This window comes from Coturnix japonica, chromosome 1 (genome assembly GCF_001577835.2).
Source record: "Coturnix japonica isolate 7356 chromosome 1, Coturnix japonica 2.1, whole genome shotgun sequence".
NCBI classification, from domain to species: domain Eukaryota; kingdom Metazoa; phylum Chordata; class Aves; order Galliformes; family Phasianidae; genus Coturnix; species Coturnix japonica.
Window position 1 is genome coordinate 24,356,079 of NC_029516.1, and position 21,464 is coordinate 24,377,542.

Below are 21,464 nucleotides of genomic sequence, written 5' to 3' on the forward strand. Positions count from 1 at the left end.
AACTTGTTTTAATATTTTTTTAAGTGTTACCTTCCCATTTCACAATATTACACACTGTGTTTTATTTTGCTAACCTCTCTAGATGTAAATGAATACACAACAGATAGTGTGTTAGTGTGTTGCAGATTCTTTCAAGAAGCAGAACATTCAGCACACTCAGCCATTTCTTGTGCTCTGGGCATATTTTCCACTCCTGTGGAACACTGACACACAACCTGTAAATTTATTCCATGGAAAAAATCTATAAACAAGGAGTTTCTGTGCTTTTCTGTAGCAGCTAAGGAAATGAACTAAGAAAAAAAAGCTCACTTTGCAGTTTAACAAAAAATGCTTTAACTTTAAAACACCCTCTGCATTCCCATATATTATACAATGGAACTGTTTACCTTCAAAATGAAGTAAGTGTAATTTCTTACCAGTCTCTTTTGCTGAAGCTGTTCTCTAAGTAATCTGTCTTCTGGTAAGACATCACAAAGAAGAAAATAATTGTCCTGTTCTTCTGTTAAGAGATCAGGAAATCTGGGTAAGGCACGGGAGGTTGCTGTGGTTTTGAACATTTGTGGTATATAATCAACTGAATCTTGGATGCAATGACTTTTGAAATCTATAAAAGTCAGCTATTTTAATTACATAATTTAGTGAAACATGCTTAAATATTTGTACACAATTACTCAAAAACCTTGCATCGGCCATTATGTGTATGTGTCTGATCTTAAACTGAATTGAATTCACACCATTTATATCGCAGTATAAAGACAAATGTCTTGCATAGGTTCTCCACACTACCACCTTTATTCTCTTTTATGTTGGTTCTTCTGGAGACATAAAGTAATTTTAATCACTGAGATTAGTCACAGTATGAAGACAGCATGAAAGAAAAATGAAATTACTTTAAACTCTATTTTTCATGTGGGATTTATCACTTATTTTCCAAATAATTACCAATTTGCAGTGGTTATCATTTGGTATAGTCTGCCCTGCCAACGTCACCTTTTACAGTCAGATCACATTCGATCTGCAAGTATATATCACAACAAATTACCTTAAAACTACTTAACCCATAAGAATTACATGAACACTAAAAAAATATTTTGCATATGAAAGTTACTGATTTATTAATGAAAGAATTATGTGGTTAGTGGGCTGAACCATTAATAGTTCTTTCGCCATTTAAAACTTGGTAGATTTCAGACCTCCCCATCTTTTTACACAGAGTCCCATACAAAACAAGACAGAACTCCTGATTTCTGACATATTACATCTCAAGGAGCTCATCATTAAAATTAACAAAATATTCCCATTATTCCCTGGAACGGCTACTTCTGGATTACAACTGTGGCAAGGCCTGGCCTTCAAGGTGCTTGATCCACATTTTTCAAATTGAATGGTAGGTGTTAAAATTTCAGCAGCACAATTACTCACGTGTGAGATAAAGGTAATTACAGTCTTCCAAATCATTTCCACATTTTCTAGGACAATTTTCTTAAAAAGCATTTCAATTAAAACACTTTATTTCCACCCATCTCTGGCACTTGCTGCATGCATTTTTCCTCTCTTATGAGTTCTCCATGGAGTATTAAAGATGCAGAAAAGCCCTAATGTTCTCCTATCTGCTTTTAGGTAAATTATGTATTTCTGTTACAAAACGGGAAGCCAAAGAATCACATTTACCTAGAACAGAAGGTGTGAAGTTCACAACAGGAAATTTATTCCCACATTTAGTAAGTTTTGGTTTACGCCTGAGAAAAACTTCTTTTGTACAGTCAGCCTCTGTCCTTACCATGGATTGTCAAACAGGGCCAGAGCTGTACAGACCTGGTCTTGTGTCAGAGTGCAGAAGATTGCAGGTCCTTTACCCCTATGTGAAGGGATTTTCTCCCAGCATTTCTGGGGCAGTAAGCACAGGAACAGGGGAAAGGCAATGTGACTGTGGCTCTGCTGCAGAGGAGAAGCCAGTAGCACAAGCCAATAGCTTGTGAATCAATAGGAGGGTGAATCTGGGAAGACAGTTCCCTGTGAATGTTCTTCCACATTTCCAGGACAGTCAGAGATAATGTTTGCAGTAGGTACCATGGCCTCCCTAGGCATGATGAGGATCAGCACCGCTTCTATGCCATGATGTGCAACTGAACCCAGGAGATGAGTTAATTCTTAATTAGCACAGTATTGAAGCACGTTGCAATCCTTCAAAAGGGTACAGTTAAATATGCAGTTTTCAGCTGTATTCTGACTTAGTGTCAGGATGCTTCACATCTGACTTCATCAAAGCATGTCATTATCATGTGATCTGGACAAAAGTAAATAAGCAATATACTTACCTAAGGGAGCTTCTGAATTTGTTCTTATCACACTACAGAAGTCTGTGACAGGCTGTTCTGCAAACCTCTTCTTCCAATATAAGATGTATCTTTACAAACAAGGGGGAGGTGATTAGTGAAGAAATAAGAATGAATGAGAATGAGGTTTAATAAACAGCTGATCTGGTCTCATGTCTTTCATTCTCTAAATTCTTAGAGATCTTGGTAGAGGGGTTTTTTTAATTTTGTTTTTGTTTTTGCTTTTTTCCCCTTTAAATCCTCTCAGTACATTCCCCCTTTAATCTGGTTTTCCAATTCATTAAATTTACTCAGCTTCATTATACCTGGTCTCAAGTACCCTATCAAAATGAAAGACTTACATTTAGCTTTACATGAACACTGTGACCTATTCATAACTTCAGACAGATATGCCATTCAGGTGCATCTTTACTGAAAAGATATACCACAGAGTACTCTCAAATTCCCAAAATATTGAGGCTGGTGTTCTGTAAGATGCAGGCAAGTATCTGAAACTCAGTAAAAACACCAGCTTGTCAAAAGTGATGTCTTGGCAGGTCTCCCATGGAGTTAGTGAAAGCTGTAGCTTGGCAGACAACTAGGAAGACAGAAAAATGAAGTCCCCAAGCAGCAGGGGGTGGGGTAGCAGGCAGAATAAGGAATGCTCTAAACACATCTTCAAAGTTTAACCCATCAGCAGTTGTTTAAAAGCACGCCTGCACTATCAGAGTTTGTTATAGCACCATTAACAGACCCCATCAGAGATCAGGCTCCAATTGAAACAGAAACTACTGTGTAACAAAAAAACTCACACTCAGTTCTATGATGAAAGGAGTAAAGCAGCCCTCGTGCTTATATTCAGAATTTTATAATAATGATGAATTGGGAACTGCTTAAGTGCATGTTTACACTTATATTTATGACTGGTGCATGACAGTAATCATGACAGCATTGGTCAGGTAAAGGCTAGCTACTCACTGGCTGCTTCCTACTGACATGCCATCATAAAGACTTCTGGAGTTTTTAGGACATAAACGCGCAAATGAAAGGATTTCAAGATGTCACCTAGTCTGACCCCTGTAGTGAAATAAGCGAACACCATTTAGACAGACTCATCACACCATAATTTCTGTGCCACGAAGCTTATAAGCGACTTGCTATCATAAGATTGCAACTTAACTCAAAGAATCGATGCTCAGATAAAGCCAACACCTTGTCACACTTCCAGGTTAAGAGAAAAAGCAGTCAGTGACCTCTATATCATGCATGTGTTGAAAGCTTATTCTTCTCATTTCTACCCCTTCTCTTACTGCCAACTTATGGCTATTTTTCCAAGCTTAAGAAAAAAAAGTTGTACATTAGCATTGCTCTTCTCAGGACCCTTCAGTTCTTGTTGTTCTGTCAATAAATGCATAATAAGACTGGCTGTAACTCACTGCTGAATATATTACGTATACATAATATTATGCATTTGTATTTCTTTCCCTTAGTCTCCACACTTCAGTTAAACACCTTAGAATATACTTGTCTTTTTGTTCACAGTATCAGACTTATTTCCTAATAAGTGCAGCAAAGAAGATAAGACATACTTTGGAATAACAGCTCCATGACTTCACATCCTGGGGCCATTTTCTATAACATCTGGATACCTTCCAATTGCATTAACAGCCAAAATAAATAAATAAAATAAAAAAACCCCTAAATTGGCATTTTCTTGAAGAGGTGGTTTTAAAATACATTTTTAGTAACCCAGAATAATCCCCCAAGCACACTTAAGCTGGCATTCCATTACTGAGCAGTTCTGATCCCTTTATTTATTTGAGGAAAACAGCATTATCTCTGAAGAACACTGAATTCTTGTTCTGCTGCTTTCAGCACAAAACCAAACAAAAATGAGCATCAGTCTTCAATTTAAAGCAACGTTAAACTCATGCGTCGGACTAAGGATTTATATGGTTTTTATCTTCCCAAATTTCATCCTAATATTTAATTTTTTTTCATCTTGAAGATTAGACACAAATCACTGTCTTTGGCTGAGTAACTTGTCAGGGAAGGCCTACCAGAAAACTCCTCCTAGTTAAGAAATCAGCCGCCTAACATCTGAACACTGCAATAGAGCTAGCTACAAATTAGTAGGTACTGTCTAGCTTACTGACAGCACCATACATCCTTGTGTGTGGATGCAAAATGCCAAACAAGTGTCCAGTCTCTGAAATCACAAGCCAGCTGGGGCTGTGCCAGCTACTGCAGGACATTATAAGAAAGCAAGCCAAATGTGATCCTGCTGAGGTGATCAGTGACACAGCTGTAGGAGTCACAGTTACGTGTTGATCACAGACCTGTGAAGTACAGTTAAGGATTAAATGTGATTTCTGTGGGGAAATACTGGCATCCTAAGATAGGGCACCCCAGAACATGGAAGCTCGTGCTGAGCAGCTTCTGTACACCATACAGCTTTAGGACATCATATAGTGGTAGAAATAATCCTTTCCTATGCAAATAAGACAAAGAAATGGAAGAGTTGACTGTCTGGAGTGCGCTTTATGAAATAAACAGCTCTCTAGCTTGCTGGTCAGTAACATGAGCTGAGAAGTCCCTAGGATATGACAAAGAATTTCTAATGGAGGAACTGCCCTGTGTTGTAGCCATACAACAGACCACTGTAAAACAAATATTTTAGAAAGACAATCTCTTGTTTTCTGCAGCTTTATATACTATCACACACACATCTAGTATAAGCAGTACATCCCATACCTTTTAAAATCTGCAACCAGTTTCACATCTGCAATGACGAGCTTGTGTTCAATTATCATGTGCTTCAGGAGCTGGTTTTGTTCTGCTAAGACATAGCATTCTTCACAGAAAATGCAAGGCACAGAGGGAGAACTTTCTACAGCAGCAACACCATCGGGACATGCTGGACTTTCTGGTAGAGATAGAGGCTCCAAAATACACTCTGTATTGAAGACAAATTGAAAAAATAATTGAATTAGTTTTGACTAAGTGACAAATTTTCAGTTGCAGTGCATGCTGGCTGCTGCCTGAGGTAAGCAGGAGCTGCTGGGAGCCACAAGGGGAGGAGGGTACAAAAACATAGAAAAACCAGTTTTTTCAGTTCTATGGTGCTTTCGTGGAACACAAAATCTGCCCTGCACAACTGTTAAGGCTTCTATTCATGCCATATGAAAATATAAAACACTCTGGTAAGGCAATGTGTTGGTAGAAGACTGCTGGGTGTGATACACTGAATTCCATTTACCTGGTAAAACTGCACAGCACGGAGCGATGGTACTTCACAACACACAGTTACCTGCAGCAATACAGCTGCTCCTGACATTTCTCTTCTGCCAGCTTTACCTGCACTTCAGCCTATTCTCTTTCCCCCAGACATTTCTTTATCACACTGAGACTGTATAAATTGTTCCAATTTTTCCTATTTTAAGAACAGCAGCTGCTACTCTCAATGACACAGCAATCCTATCAAAAGGGTCAGCACTTCTAAGCAGAACTTTTTAGCTGCAAGATTCTCAGGTATTGCATTCTTACAGTATTGGTTTATAGCCTGAAGCATCATTAAAATGTGTTTACAGTGAAAAGTAGAGCAACTTAATTTCTCTTGCATTTGCTGACTCTTAACAACGCCAAGAGAACTAAGCAGATACTCTGCCAGCCGGTTCAGCTCTGCCCTATAAGCACCTGGAATGCTTTCTGCTCATTTTTGGTGTAGATCTCTTGCAGTGACCTATTTGAACATTCAGAAGTCCAAATAATCAAAAGCCTGTCTGCCTCATCAAATTGACTTTTGAGAGACAGGTGCGTAAGGCAGGAATTTGTGTGTGACACAGACAAGGAGCTGATGCAGTTACTCAGCATGAGTACAAGCCAGAAGCAATTGTTTGAACCTGAGGAATTGGACTTGGAGGACAGATCTGTTAATCCTTCAGTGCAAAGGTGAGTGACAGCAGGAATAAACCGGGGTGAAATATTGATGCCCAAAGAGTGTGGCTAATACTGAAAGAGAATTACTTAAATATTGACTGCTGGACCAGTGTGGCAACTGAAGAAGCTTACACAATTTATTTCAAAGCTTATGCAATTTATTTCAAAGGCACTTACAGGAGGAGGCGAAGTAAAAAAGAATCCCTGAAAATACCTTTGTGCTCATCTGCTGCAAGAGAACGCTGAACAAGAGGATAAATGCACAGAGCAGAACAAAGGCCACAGCCTTTAGCACAGAAGTTAATGGATTAGTACATAACACGAACATCAAAATAGAACATAAAAATCTACTCGCATTATCAAAATCTCTGAAAAAGCAGCTAATTTTGCTACGTTTTAAGCTGAGTGGCCACAGGTACTGGAGAAAAGCTGCTGAACTCTGAAGAACAGATGAGAGCTTAGCAGGGAGGGAGGGCACTGGGATGCACTTCTCACATGCAGTCACAGGAAAATGAGAGAAAAGCTGTAAGCTTCTCACAGAATCTCCTGTCATGACATTGACTTCACAGGGTTAGATTAAGCATCCACCCAGTGCCAGTAGCCTGTCTGACGGTAGCAGGAAGCAAATGCCTTGGGAAATCGGGGCAAAACAACAGTGATCACACAGATAGCAGAATCTCACAGAAATATGAGGGTGAGGAGTTTAAGCTATGTCTGTGCCTTGGTCTAACAGCACTTAGCAGATTCTTCTTTCACAGATTTGTTTCAGCACTTTTGGAGTGTGTCTTTCTGTTAGCACCTATCCAAACCAGTAGTAGCACTTCACATTCTCCTCATGGCCATTCACTCCCTGCTGCCCTTGTTCAGCCCTTTGCCTGTTCTACTCCACTCTCTTTATGTGGGGGGAGGAGTGAGAAAACAAGAATGGAAGAAGATGGATTTCTGAATCAGCACAACTTCTCCTCAGTCTCTTCTCTATATCTTTTCTTTTCTAAGCAAGTTACTTGCTTTTAGGATCATTCTTGACCATTCAGTTTTCAGAGTTTCAGAAACATGTATCACTTATTAACATACATGACAGTGGACATGCCCTTTGTATTCACACCCAAGTGTATGATTCCTCATTTGTTAACAATGAAGAGCATTTTTGTTGTTTAGTTCATTCAAATACCAGGAGATTCTTCTGCAGTGCTTCAGTTGGCCCTGCTGCTTGTAACTTGAAAAATAAAAGAACAGCAAAATGCATCATGCAATTCCCTTCTTATTTGTGCCTGTGGTGAACAGCACAGCACACGGTTCTCTGTAAAACCCCTCCATCAAGTTTCTGCCAAATCATCCCTTCACCTCTGAGTTTTCCTATTCTACCTAATGCAAAACCAGCATGTCTGTTATGTAAGTAGATCCGAAGACTTCAAGCCAAGTCCACCTTACTCAGGAGCTGAGAAAACCCCTCTCTCATTTACAGAACTGACAGCTGACAGCTGACATCATGTTGTTCAACCTTTAACAGTGACAGATAAAATTGTAGTCTTTTACAGCTAATTCAGAGCTAAAAATGTAAATTACTAGAAATAAAAGACTCCAGGAATATATTCTCTGAAAACAAAGACTAAAAGGTATACCCAACTCTTCAGGGAAAAATAAAATGAATACTTTAAAGTCATTTGACAATGAGCCAATATAGAAAAGGATTTGGATTTCACAAATTACTTTCAAAACTGGAAGAGGCCCTACTTTTTGTTACAGGTGTGCATATGATACTAGTAAGACAACCCTGCTTCCTGCACACTGCACACTCTATCACTTTAACAGTGATAAAGGAAAATGAAAGAGGGCTGCCCATTAGAGAAGTTACATGGCTTTATTTTATTTTAAGTGTTGTTAACTACAGACTAGTTAACCTTCACAGCTAATGAAGCAACAAGCTCAAAATGGATTTGTTTTCCTTACTGGAACATTTTTAATTTTAAATATGGTTGTTCCCAACTCAAAACTAATGTTGGTTTGCACATTAAGTAAACGTTGTGCCCACAAAGGCATAATAAAGACGTTTGCAATACAGGCAATGTACTCTATCTGCACAATCACATGAAATTATCATAAAGCAATATGCCGTGCAATTTTATAGCCAATACAATAGATATGAATAGCAGAAAGAAAACCAAGGAAAGCTCTGTGCATTTAAAGGTCACTTGTGAGAGATGTTTCTAGGAGATGGTTTAACCACCAAGGAATGGGATGCCTTGCTATCCCATCTTCCCGCACCTGATCCTGCCACTGCTAACTACCACATCTGACCCATTGCTTGTGCTGGCTCCTACACTTGCCAGGTCCCTTGCTGACTTGACTCAGCTCTGTAACCAAACACAACTACCCACTTCTTTAAGCGCAGAGTCCAGTACGGGCATGAGCAAGCTGAGGAGCATGTAGCTGGAAACACTGAGCTGAATCAGGACCTTTCTGCTCTCATGGTGGCAAGCTGCTTAACAGCCTTAGCTGTTCTATGTAACTGTGCCATAAGCATGCCTTATAAAGTTTACGAGATTCCTTGAAAAGCATTACACACAAAGGAAAGGAAGTACTACAGTTTTATGGCTGTGCTTCTTAACAGTAACATTTGGCATAGGATGCAAAACCTACTGCTCTCAGTGCAGGCACACCTGAGTCACCAAATGCACTAACGTCTGTCCTGCTCTGCTCTTTCTGGTTGCACATCAGAGCTGCACATATTAACTACATGTGGGGAAAGGTTCAATGCTGCTGGATGAAACACAGCTAGACAGTGTTCTGATCAATAACAAAGCTCCACTGTTCTTATGGCTAAACAACATGGCTTGAACCTGGGCTGGATTCAAGTGCCAGGGAGCAGCAGATACCTGTAGGAGGCACTCAGCAGCCCAGGGAGGAGCTCCAAAATGAGACTGCTGGAAATGCTGAACTCAGACCCTTCCTTGGGAAGCTTTGCCACTGGAAAAAGAGGAATGACAATTACAGGACTAGCAGGCTAGTGTAACTAGGAAAGAAGAAATCAAACTTCTTCTATAAAGATTAAGCATATTTTTTTATTAGATGAAGAATACAGAGTAAATTCAAGACTGTGAGTATTCTAAGAAATTAAATGATGACAGGAATTTGTGCAAATTGACTTAATGCAGAGATTTTGAAGTTTCAGGTAATTTCTTGCAATTCATGGCACAACAACAGGGCTTCAAGTTGAAGAGCATATTATGTAAATACAATCATGTACAGTATATATTTGTAAGCCCACTGCTAGTAATGCAAGGATAATGAAACAAAATAAGAACATCTGCTGGAATGTTAAGTGTCTTTCTAATTAAATCCAGTAGCTGAATGAATCAAGTCATTACCAATCTGGTTTATTATCTCATTAATACTGCTGGTTAATATTAGGTGGAGATTAGCAAGAGAACTTTAAATGATCTTAAACCAAAAATGAATGTAATGAAGATACAGAGGCAAATAAACGAATCTAAACAATTAGTAAAAAATTGAAGGTTTCAGACACGCAAAGAACAAAGGGGAGCAAAAATGACAGGAAAACAAAAGGCGCAGAGCAAACCTGGCACACTGTAACAACAGCACAGCAGATGCCTACTGGAAGGCAGAAAGGCTGAGCACCCTCCCCCAAGCTTACACTGATTACACGGCAAAACTATTTAGTTCCCAAAGTAATCGACCCCCCCACATTAGGGAGCTGAGATGTATTCTTCAGTTCAGCTCTGCACAAAACAGTGCAGCATTCGAAATTCTAGAAAGAGTAGGTGCAAAGCTTTGTCTGGTATTCAAGCTTTCTTGAGCTATGATAGAGTATTAAGAAGCACTGGTTTGCCACTTGAAACAGACACATGACAGCCTCCCTGTTCTGCAACCTTGGCACCACAAGATGTATTTGCTGGCACTACAGCATCCCCTAATTTGTGGTTGTATTCTTGGAAGCGATTTTTTACTGATTACAGGATTTTTCCATTGTTTCCAGAAGTATGAAAGCTGGATGACTAATGACTTGCCAAATAAACAGTATTCAAAAACAAAACTCAGAATAAAGGAAATAAACCACCCTGTCATCATCCTCACGAATGCTACATGCAAATATGTGCCTTAACGAATGAACAATCAGTACCCATAACAATTTCCTCGCTTCATGTATTAAAGCACTCAAGTGCTTGTATTAAGTTCAATAATCACTCAGTCTTCGTTCATGAGGAGTTATTTAGCTATTACTTCTGCTTGTTAACACACTATTGATGATATTTGGTTAAAATGCCCATGTGCTGTAGGAGACAACGCGTCCTGTGGCTTCCCCCAAGATCAGTCAGCCTCAGCTCTGTGCGTTTTTTCATTGAATGCAAATGAGCACTTCAAAAGCGTACTTAATCATACAGCTAAACCTTGCCAGTTTTACAGAAACTGTATAGATTCTGTAGCATTCACTGTCTGGGAATATGAGATTTTTACTCCAGTAGAATGACAGCTCTATGAAAAAGCTGTATGTTACCAAATCCCAGTATCACAGGATTGAGTTTCTATAGAGCAGGTGTCTGCTGGGAGCTGGAACTAACAGAAATACAACTGTGCTAAATAGCCATATTTAACAGGGCTGCTCTGTCGGGGAGCTTAGGATGTTGCAGTTTCATTAGCATTAACAAGTGTTGCTATGGGTACCGGCGTAGAGGCATCGGAATACAAGTGAATAGAAGAAGTGGGAAAGTGATTAATAAAAATGTGAAGTGTTGGAATTTTAATAAAACAGAACCAATCTGCCTGCCAGGGAAATATGTTTAAATAATAGACTACACGATTACCTAGTTCACCAACAGGTATATGCCAGTGCTGGTCATCTCTCTGCTTAAGCCCAGCAAGACAAAACCCTGCATGAATAACAAAAAACCAGCACAGCAAAAGCACTCCACTCACACTGAGAGGGACACACACACATGTGTGCAGACATAGATGAAAGTGACCCTAATAAGTATTCATAACAATATTAAGATGTTAATATGCCATTTATAAATATTTAACACATTACAGACAAATTCTGTGCAAGCTCAGAGCCACATAATGCCTTATTTCTGGGTGAACAGCACGGACTGAGTTTGGCTTAACTAAATGTTTGATACCTTTGTCACAAACAGGAAATAACATTTATATTTGATTCAGAAAGAATTTTTGAACATTTCTCTTATATCCTTTAGAGCTACCCCGATTTCTTAGCACAGTTGTTTATCAAAACTAGTACCATTTCTGTTTGCAGAATACTTATAGGGTGAAATGGGAGCGCCACTTCAGTATCTGTGTTTGTTAGACAAATAAAATGCAAAGCCAATTCCTACTCATAGCAAAACAAGGAATAAAATAGCAAAAAAATGTAAGTTTACCTAATTTTTCCATCTTTCCTGAACTGCAGCTGCAATAATTCTTACAAGTGACAACCCACGTGATGATTACTGACAGAACTTCTGCTTTGCTGTTTCATCAGTGAAGGTTGTTTTCTGGACTCTTCCTACAGCAGACATCTCAGTGGTTTCAGTAACACCTTCAGAGTATCTCCCAAGTCCTAACGCATCTACTCCTCCTGCCATTCAATAAGTTCTTCCCAACTCCTTTGGAGATGCTTTAGGATTTAGTCTCACCTATGGGTGCTGCTGTAGGCTTGCAGAACAGGTCACAGCTATTATGAGCTGCACTGTGAAGGGAACACCATTTTTCATTACTCTCACTGCTAAAATGCCTTCTAGAACTTCAGCATGCCTGCCTTCCGTAGCTATTGCAGTAGCTTTCTTTCTATCCCACTCTGCCTGCTCTCTCCTGGATTGCCCTTACCAAAGTCTTCCTTCTCTGCAGCCCTAACGCCTTCAGCACTCAAGTCTGTGGGAAATCAAGTTCAGTTTAATTCCCTCGTGCAGTTTTCCACAAACCATAATTCTCATTTACTTCCACTCCACCTTCTGCTCCTTATTCACAACTCACAAGCACAGAAGCAGCACACGTATGAGTTGCACCACCAGCCATCATCCTCCAGCTTTCTCCTTCCAAGAATACTTGTTTATTTTTACCCTTGCTATATGATCTCCTCAAAGCTTTTTCTTTCCTGAATTATGGCCTTGGATGCAGTTTGCAGTGAGAACTCTGTGGTTAGTTCTACAAACATTTATCTCTGCAAACACTGTGCTCACGTGAAGGATCTCATTCAGCGGGCTATTGTTATTCACCTCAATGCACTGGCAAGATGAGAACTGCAGATCTTAAATACACAGTGACTACTGTAACATCTACACAGAACACTATGCCCGTGCTTCTTTTTTTCTTCTTTTCTTAATAAGAAAAGCAATAAAGCAAATCAGGACGACTAAGGTGATAATCAATACTCAGTGATCTCCCCTGACATATCCTCTGTCCTTAAATGTTAAACTTCAAAAATTGATATAAAAATGGATATTTATTAGTGACTTCAATTTATATGAATTGTTATACTGATTCCAGGCTGTAGACAACAATAAGATACTTAAACAAAGAAGGTATTTTTGAAGTAAATTAAGTAAGTTGTACTGACCTAAAGCATATTGATTTGAAGTAAATTAGATTGATTATATTGTTTAGTGTGATTATAAGGTAGGTATGGAGAGTTGAGATCTAAGTTAGATATCAGGATTAAGAAGCAATGATTAAAACTCACCTTACTATCTTGAAAGGTTACCAAGGTAATTATGCAGCCTGAGACTCTGAATGTAAAGTTCCCAGGAAGAGAAGGACAATATCCAACACAAGAACTTGCAATGGAAGGACAGAGGCGATCGTTCTCGTTTTTGTTTTGCTCTCATCAGCTAACTAATAAAAAGTACCAGATTCTTTTTTTTCTGTTTAGCTTGCTATTAAGTATATCAAGAGATATCAAAGGCATTATAATCAATTATTAAACACTGTTTTAGAGCTGAGATATAAAGATTAAATTTCAGTTTTTTCCACATGAAAAATTTAGTGCCTGCAAATCTTACCATTGCCATTTTAATACACAGATACACAGACTTCTGTGAAAACATTAACAAGTTTGAAATTAGACCTGCTTTAGTTTCTCTTTAATGCAATTGTGACCTTACCTCTTAGGAAAACAGGGGGTCTTAACAGTATGTTTTGTATGGATTGCTGCAACTGATTTTTCCCATGCCTTTAACAACTGCTGCACTGACACTAGTATTCTTATGTCAGCACTGCTATATATGAGGTGTTAACCACTTCACTTTGTACTATTTTGTTCCTGTTACTTAGTAGACATCAATAAACGTTAATTACAAGAATTTTCCTCACCTTTTCTCCTTTTAATTGTCTTATTCTTCTAATAGGATTCAGTTTCCAAGAACATGTTTGTCATACACAGATTCAGGTTTTTTTTTACTCCTGGTGTTAAAAGATCTTCCTAGTGATCCTTGTCAATTACTGCTTTCCTTTCTGCAGTTAAAGGCAAGGCTGTGTGATTTTCCTTTAAAAATCTAAAACCTCTTTTCAACATTCCTATGAGTTACTGCCACGTGATTATGATTGGAATTTTTACTGACTAAATTGTTTGCACCGCAGAGTTTCTAACTCTTTTCCAAAGGTAGACATTCCTTGGGAAATGCAGATATTTCTTAAAAAAAACCATTTATTTATTAATTTATTTTTTAAGTTACATTTCTTTACTTGAAGAACTAATAGAACTTAATTCTAATCTCAAAGTGCATCCCAAGGAACCCCATTTCTGGGATCCTGACATTGGCAGAACAGGTGGAGATCAGCTGTTCTGATGCTTTCCCAATACTCAGAAAGACTTCAAGGTTGACTTGCTTCACCATTCCTTGTATTTAATGGGGAATCAGTACAATAGAGAAGCACTGTGTGTTAGCAGCCCTGCGCACTGCTGCTGCTATCTCAGCGAACTGGAGCATTTCCAGATGGAGAGTTGCAAAAGAATTTGTTTCTACTTTTAGAATCAAACCTCCATAAATTGGTATTCAAATAGGAAAAAAACAATGGCTGAAAAGGACAGCTCATTATAATGTGCAGTGATGTGGATCAATATAGTTCAGCCTAATTGATATCTTCGCTCAGGAAAACAAAGCCTTGACTGTATTTCAAATAATCCTCTATTTACACGCTTTTAAAATAAATCTTTAAAAACCAATTTTGGAAGAAAGTATTTTCAAGTCAAGTCAATGCCTTGTAGATCTTATGGATGTCTCACAACATGCCATATTAAATGTGAACATACCCTGTGTCCCAGAATTTGAAATAAACTTTTCATGATACCATATTTATTTACCTTGTTCTTCAAGCAGTTATTAAACAGACGACACAGACCTTAACTTCTTAAGTGTGGTGTGCACTTACTGACTGTTTCTGTTATTGTAGCTCATAGATAGGGATGATAAAATAATTGAAGTTAATTTCCTCAAGAAACAGAATTAGAATGTTAGAATTAGTGATACAAATTGTTTATGTTTTTTCAGGCAACATTTTGTTAACAATATAAATACATGCAGACTCCTCAACATTAAATTAATGCAGTAATAACATAGACTGCATATTTTCATCCCATAGAAGACAAAATCAAATTAAAAACTCTAGCAGGATGTTTTCTGTTACATGCCATCCTTCAGAGAAAAAGCTCTATCTCATTTATTTGTGCATTACTGAGTCATAATAAAATTCTGTGCTGGCACATTGGCCAAGACAAATGCTAGCAAGATGCTCCACTGACAGCAACATTACTTATTACTGCAAGCGTTTGCTTCATAACCATTGCTGTTTCCATATTATGAGTCTTGTGCAATCCCACACTGGGACTGCAAAGCTGCTGGGGCACATGCAGACCTGTGGCTGAACACTGTGCTGTGCTCCCCACTTCTCCTCAGCAGCCCCTTCCCACTTATTGCACCTCTTGGAGCAGATCTGACCCATGCAGGACACACAGAATCACAGTGGGGACCCTCACGGATCATAGAATCTTTTGAGTTGGAAGGAACCCTTAAAGCTCATCTAATGCAACTCCCCTGCAATGAACAGATACCCCTACAGCTAGATCAGGTTGCTCAGAGTCCCATGCAGCCTGACCTTGAATGCCTCCAAGTTCGGGGCATCCAACACCTCTCCGGGCAACCTGTTCCCTGGGCAACCTGTGCCTCACCACACTTACTGCAAAGAAAGTTCTTTTAATACAATCTTTATCTCCTCTCTTTTAGTTTGAAACCATTTCTCTTTGTCCGATCACAACAAATCCTGCCAAAGAGATCCCCTTCCTTCTTATAGCTCCCCTTCAGATACTGAAGGGATTGAGGCTAACTCAGAGCTCCACACAGGACCACCCAAAATGCAAACCCTATGTCTGAGACCCACGTCCCAATGCTACTTGAATTCCAGCAGCCTGGTGCTATGACCACTGTCCCGGGCAACCTGTTCCAATGTCCACTGCCCTGGGCCTGGTGCACCTCAGGATGCAGTTGGCCCTTTGGGATGCCAGGACACACCACTGGCTCATATTCAAGTAGCCATCAACCAGAACCTCCAAATACATTCCTGCCAAGCTGCTCTCTAGCCACTTCTCTTCCCTGACATCCTTGATCACCTTCCAGATGCTCTGCAGATTGATCTGGTTTAGGGAGAAGTTCTGTGCATCCTAACTAGATTTATTTGGAGTCCAGCTATGTGCAAAATGCACTCCAACTCCCAGCAGAGGCACAAGGAGCACTGTCTCAGACATCTTTGAAACACATGCTGAGGACGCTTGGTGTTGGAATGCTGACTGCATGCAATCCAAAGTAAAAACACCAAATCATGGAATACAGTTGTGAAGACCGCAGCACCAACTGCTTTTATCTACCATGCCACTGATATTATGCCGAATTATCTGTCAGTGTACAACAGCCACAGTGTACCTGCTTGTGAGGTTGAAACAGATGGCATATCCAATTATAACGATACTACACCAAGCAGATGAAGAGAAGGCTTTTAACCTGCAGCTACTATACAGGGCAAGAAAGAGGAACAGCCACTCCTCAGGGACCAAACAACCAATGACAAATAGGAGAGTGACATCTAAATGAGCCAGAATGAACCAGAAGCAGCTGAGCCATTTCACAATGGTCACAGTCCATCATTCATAAAAAATAGAGAAATATAAAAGAATGTGGAAAAACCCTCCACCATTTTGAAGAGACAGTTCAGAGAAAACAAGAAGCAAAAAAAAATCAAATGGAAAGTTTAAGAAAGCCAGCTGAAATATATGACTAAGAACAGATGGCATCTGTCTGAGTTTTGGACTAATGAAGCCACTGACAAAACATCTACCACAATTTCTCATTTACAGGTTTACTATATCAAAACACAAGTGGAAAACAAGCAGCGAAGACTGAGACATGGAATTACAGGCTGGGAAACTCAGCCTTGATATCAACGATGAGATAATAGGGTTGCAAGTGTGCCATTTCCTATACTTCAGAAATTTTACAAGTTCATAGTTATTGCCATGCATTGATTATCTATAATCCTTTCTAATTAAAGAGAAAACACAAGCAAAACACAATATTTTTTACATTTTCTTCATAATTACAATTTGGCTGCCATAACATATAGTGTGTAAAATGAATATTCAGCTTTAAAGCTGAACAAAACTTCCATTTTTCCTTCCCTCTAGTTCTTCAGCGCCATAATTCTTCCCACTCTGTGCGATTCTTTTATTCATATACTGATGCAACATTCAAAGCTACTTTAAAATATCCACAGGAAGACATTCAAATGCTTTTAAGCTTTTCTCTTGGCTTCAGTCAGCTGGGTGTTCATGGATGAGAATGTGAAGGAGAAGTCGCAGAGACAGTCTGAGAGTAACTGTCATTTGCACTGAGAACACACAGGTGCAGAGTTCTAGCAGGATCTGCAAGATGATCTTCCTTCCATGACAGAAAAAAAGCATGCAGGGTTGAGAAAGTTTATGAGGACAGTCTGGACAGACAAATCAAGAATTCATCTATAATGAAGTTAAAATACTTAAAGTTCACAACTTCGTAATACTCAAGTTCTATACCTCCTATCCTACCATACACTCGCCACAACAGCATCCCAGATTAAGCCCTGTATGCCTCTTCATGAAAGCCAGCTGAAGACTCAGAGGAAGAACTCGATCATTTGTATGACAAGTACATCTTATGGCAGACCTCAGAGGACGTGATTTACAGGTTTGGTGATCTACAGAGTACTGGTGTTACCAAGCAAAGACAAAGCAAATAAAAAAACAAAGCCGTCAAAAGGGTGTTTCACGGGGCAGAGCAAATTATCTTAGCACCTGTGCTATACTCAGAAAACTCAAAAACTTACAACACCTCTACATCTTTCTATGGTATTTGCATGTCTATTATTTGTTCGAGTAATGAGAAACTTTTCAGGTAAGACTGAGATAGTTTAAAGGACTTAATCAGCTTGCAGACAAATAATCATTGCTCACCATAGCTCAGCAACTGCTCCACCACAGGTAACAGAATGCTTGAGAAGATATTTCAGGCAACTTAAAAGTATTAGCAAGTAAACAAGTTATCACATTTAAGCTGTTCGGCAGTCCACACATACATGCTTAGATAGTTCGAAGCAGCTTACCCCTCTGAGAGCTCTAGTCAGTGTATAGGGTATCTGATACTTGCTAGCGTGCTCATGAGTCAAAGCCTTTATCTGAACTTGAGAAGGTAAGAACTGGCTTGGATTACTAGATTTAATTGCAGCTGTACCTCCACTAGTGGGCATTTAAGGATTTCCATCAAAGACAAAGGCCATCTATTTTCTTCTTTGCTTAAGCTATGAAAGTTTTCTGAATTTGGAGAAAACCAACCAGCCTTTATTGGAGAATTCAATATATTATTTGTCTTGTGCTACCATGAGTTACATATTCATGGTAAGGTGTGGAGACATCCCATGTCTTCAGATAAAACTGTACATTTTAACATACCTATTTGTAAGATTATGGCAGGAGAGCGGGTAGTTCAGATACCACTATCAAGAAATACAATCCATTTTTTTTTAAAATTAATTTAATTTATCAGAAGTTGGTAAAAGATTGAAGTAAGGGGAGGAAACAGGTGTTCAGTATTATTAACAAATGTCCCCTGGAAGGCTAAAAACCACCACAGTTTTATTGCAACAGTTACTTGAAAAGATTCTGCCTTTTTACTGTTCAAACACAGAAGCGCATACAAAGTTATTTAACCAGTTGTGACTTAACAGTTTCCAGTCCTCCTGACCTACATCCTTATTTTCATTTCAAATTACATTTTTAATTAAACATCATAACAAATAGGCTCTTAAAACATTTTTAGATAATGCTCGTTTAGGAGGTTCATTCTGGTAATCACATTAGAATAAACTGTGTTGCATTTACAGAATTTAATAGTGAACCTGCCCTCCAGGTGTAATTGCTAGTTGTTCTTTCCACAGTGATTAACTTGCATCAAGTCAAGATCCTCGAAAGAGCTCATAATGCCTCCTGGCAGAAGCACTCCCTTCTCCCTAAAATCTATGGCATACAACTCGGAATCCTGAATTGAATGCACAGGTTTAATTCAAGAAACAGAGAGCTGGCGGTACTCTGAATGGGAGGAAGCCCCTGTTGGGGAACAAACAAGGATGCAAACAAGTATGCAAACATTTGGAATTAGCTGGGGTTTTAAAGAACAGCACTGAGAAGGATGCCAGACTCTAAACCCAACAAGCAGACACAGACAAGTGTGGGTGGGCTCTCACAAGCCAATGTCTGAGGAACTCTGGTGAATAAAACAAGTGACAGCCACAAGCCTGGGTAGTGACTGCTCTGTCACCTTGCTGGGGTTTTAACACATGACAGCAAATAGCCATCATCTCCCAGCTCACAAACACACATGGCTAGGATGGGTAGCATAAGGGTATGTGGGATGGAAAAGTATTTGGCTCATTAATTTCTTTGGTTAAGAACTACTCTCTATAAAATTTATAATCAATAACACAAGGGATTCACAAATGTGGGCATGCTTCTGGATGAGTCAAGGTGTGCATTTTCATTACTGGACTTCAACCCTGATATTAGCCACCCAAATGGGACACAAAGGTACCATACTCCTTAATTCTCCATATCTTGAGACTTGGCTTTAGGGAAGAGCACTAACATCGGTAATAGTAACATTTCCCTCTCTGCCTGGCTCTCCCAGGGCAAAGAGACCAGACAGGGGCAGTTTCTTTTTTTGAAGATCCCTGTGTGGCATGGAGCTATTGCTTAGAAGCCCTTTTAATTGTTTCTCCAGTAGGGCCACCATGATACATACATAAGCTTTATCTGCAGCACCATACCCTTAACATAGCTTGGTGCAGCGAATAGGGAAGAAAAGGTTATTACGATGCTATTATCAGAAATTAGCAATAACCTCGGGGCACAACTTAGGAGAAACACTCCTCCATGCCCCTCCTCACCTCCAAGCTTCCAGGACAGAGGGGAAGCAGCAACAAGGAGGCCAAATCCCATCTTTAATTTAGCATGTGGGAGACAAGAAGTGCTTCACTTCCCCACTCCCATAAATATTTGAGTTCGCTTGAAGCTACTGAGCTCAGCAGGCAATTGAGCTACAGAGAAAACTGAGGAATGGCTGGATTTCAGATAATGAAGAAAGGAGTTATGTGAGAGATTGCCAGGCTTCACATAGAACAGGGGGGAGGATACTGGGATCTTCTGGGGAGTAAAATCCTGCGAAGCCGGCATGGCTAACTGAAACAGTGAGGCCGTAGGCCATGCAACCCAGGAAAGAGCATCAGAAAGAACAAATTTGGTTATGTATATAGCTGACCTAGGACAAATGGGGAATCAATAATTAGGGGCAGACGTGTGGGACGAAACAAGGGCAGAGAAATGGAGAAAGACAGACAGAAGAACAAGCATGGGAAAATAGAGAAGACGGGCATAAAAACAGCCACTTGCATGTAAGTACATTCCTGAGCCCTGCACATGATCACTGCAGTCTATCCACCTTCTTATTCAACTATATTCTTAACTTATGCATACTAATACTTTGCCACGTAGACAAGAGTGTTGCAAGATCTAAATGTAAGGAACTAAAGAACACACTGCAGGACACTGGGTCTGCAGGTCCAGATGACAGCAACTGGAGAGCCCAAAATGCAAGAGGTTGAAATGGCAGCAAATGGAGGAACCGCAGCTTGTAAAACTTGTAGGTCTAGATGCCAGCAACTATTAAGGCTGGAGTGTACATGTGAAAGATCTAAACAGAAGCAACAGGAGGGGCCTGGATGTATTTACATTTCCATAGCATCTTGTGTCTGTACGTGTAATCAAACTGGAACAGTGAGCAGAAGGTTATATTTTAAAATACTGCATCTGAGCCAGTAGCATAATTGGCCCAAAGTCCAGGGACAGCATTAAACAAACTTAGAGCCCATGCTCAAATGTAAGAGGTATGTAGACATGGTGGGACATTCCTAGAGAGGAATTGTGTTTTCTCTAGTCAATGTCAATCCTGATCAACCAGAAAGGAAGAACAAGACTGGGCTATCTGTACTGCTGTTTATGTCAGTGCTATTGGAATTTATAAGGATATGACAAAGGCATCGCTCTGTAGCTGTTTGCATGGCTAACCATTTTATTTTCCTGTTTTGGCAGCCTCTCTTGAATACATACTCAGCTTTGCCATTGGCCAGACAGGAACAGCAGCAGACACATCCATGAACCGGAACAGTGAAATCTCTCAGGTCTGAAAATACATTAGACTGGGCTTCACTAACCAGGAAAGAGAACTCCCTGGACCCAGTGGACTGAGCAGTTCTCATAACATCCTTCACAAAGGGAACTTATAATTGAGCTAAAGAAGTGATACGTATAACATTAGGAAAACAAAAACAAGACCAACAAAAAAAAAAAGCAACAACTTTCCTTGAAATCACAGAATCACAGAATTGTAGGGGTTGGAAGGGACCTCCCGAGATCATCGAGTCCAACCCCCCTGCCAAAGCAGGCTCCCTACACCACATTGCACAGGTAGGCGTCCAGGCGGGTCTTGAATATCTCCAGAGAAGGAGACTCCACCACCTCCCTGGGCAGCCTGTTCCAGTGCTCTGTCACCCTCACCGTAAAGAAGTTCTTCCACACATTAGTGCGGAATTTCCTATGCTGTAGTTTCATCCCATTACCCCTAGTCC

The 21,464-nt window shown here is 39.7% G+C and overlaps 1 protein-coding gene across 3 annotated transcripts in view; it reads right to left on the reverse strand.

Moving 5' to 3' along the window:
• Positions 1–21,464, reverse strand: part of ZNF277 (zinc finger protein 277) — a 47,086-nt gene that overhangs the window by 22,539 nt on the left and 3,083 nt on the right. For all 3 annotated transcript variants that reach the window (XM_015854059.1, XM_015854051.1, XM_015854068.1), the window contains 3 exons: positions 5,070–5,271; positions 2,319–2,407; positions 417–499 (listed from right to left, as the gene is read on the reverse strand). In XM_015854059.1, coding sequence (XP_015709545.1) covers positions 417–499; positions 2,319–2,407; positions 5,070–5,271 — 374 coding nt within the window. The remainder of the gene's footprint in view (positions 1–416; positions 500–2,318; positions 2,408–5,069; positions 5,272–21,464) is intronic.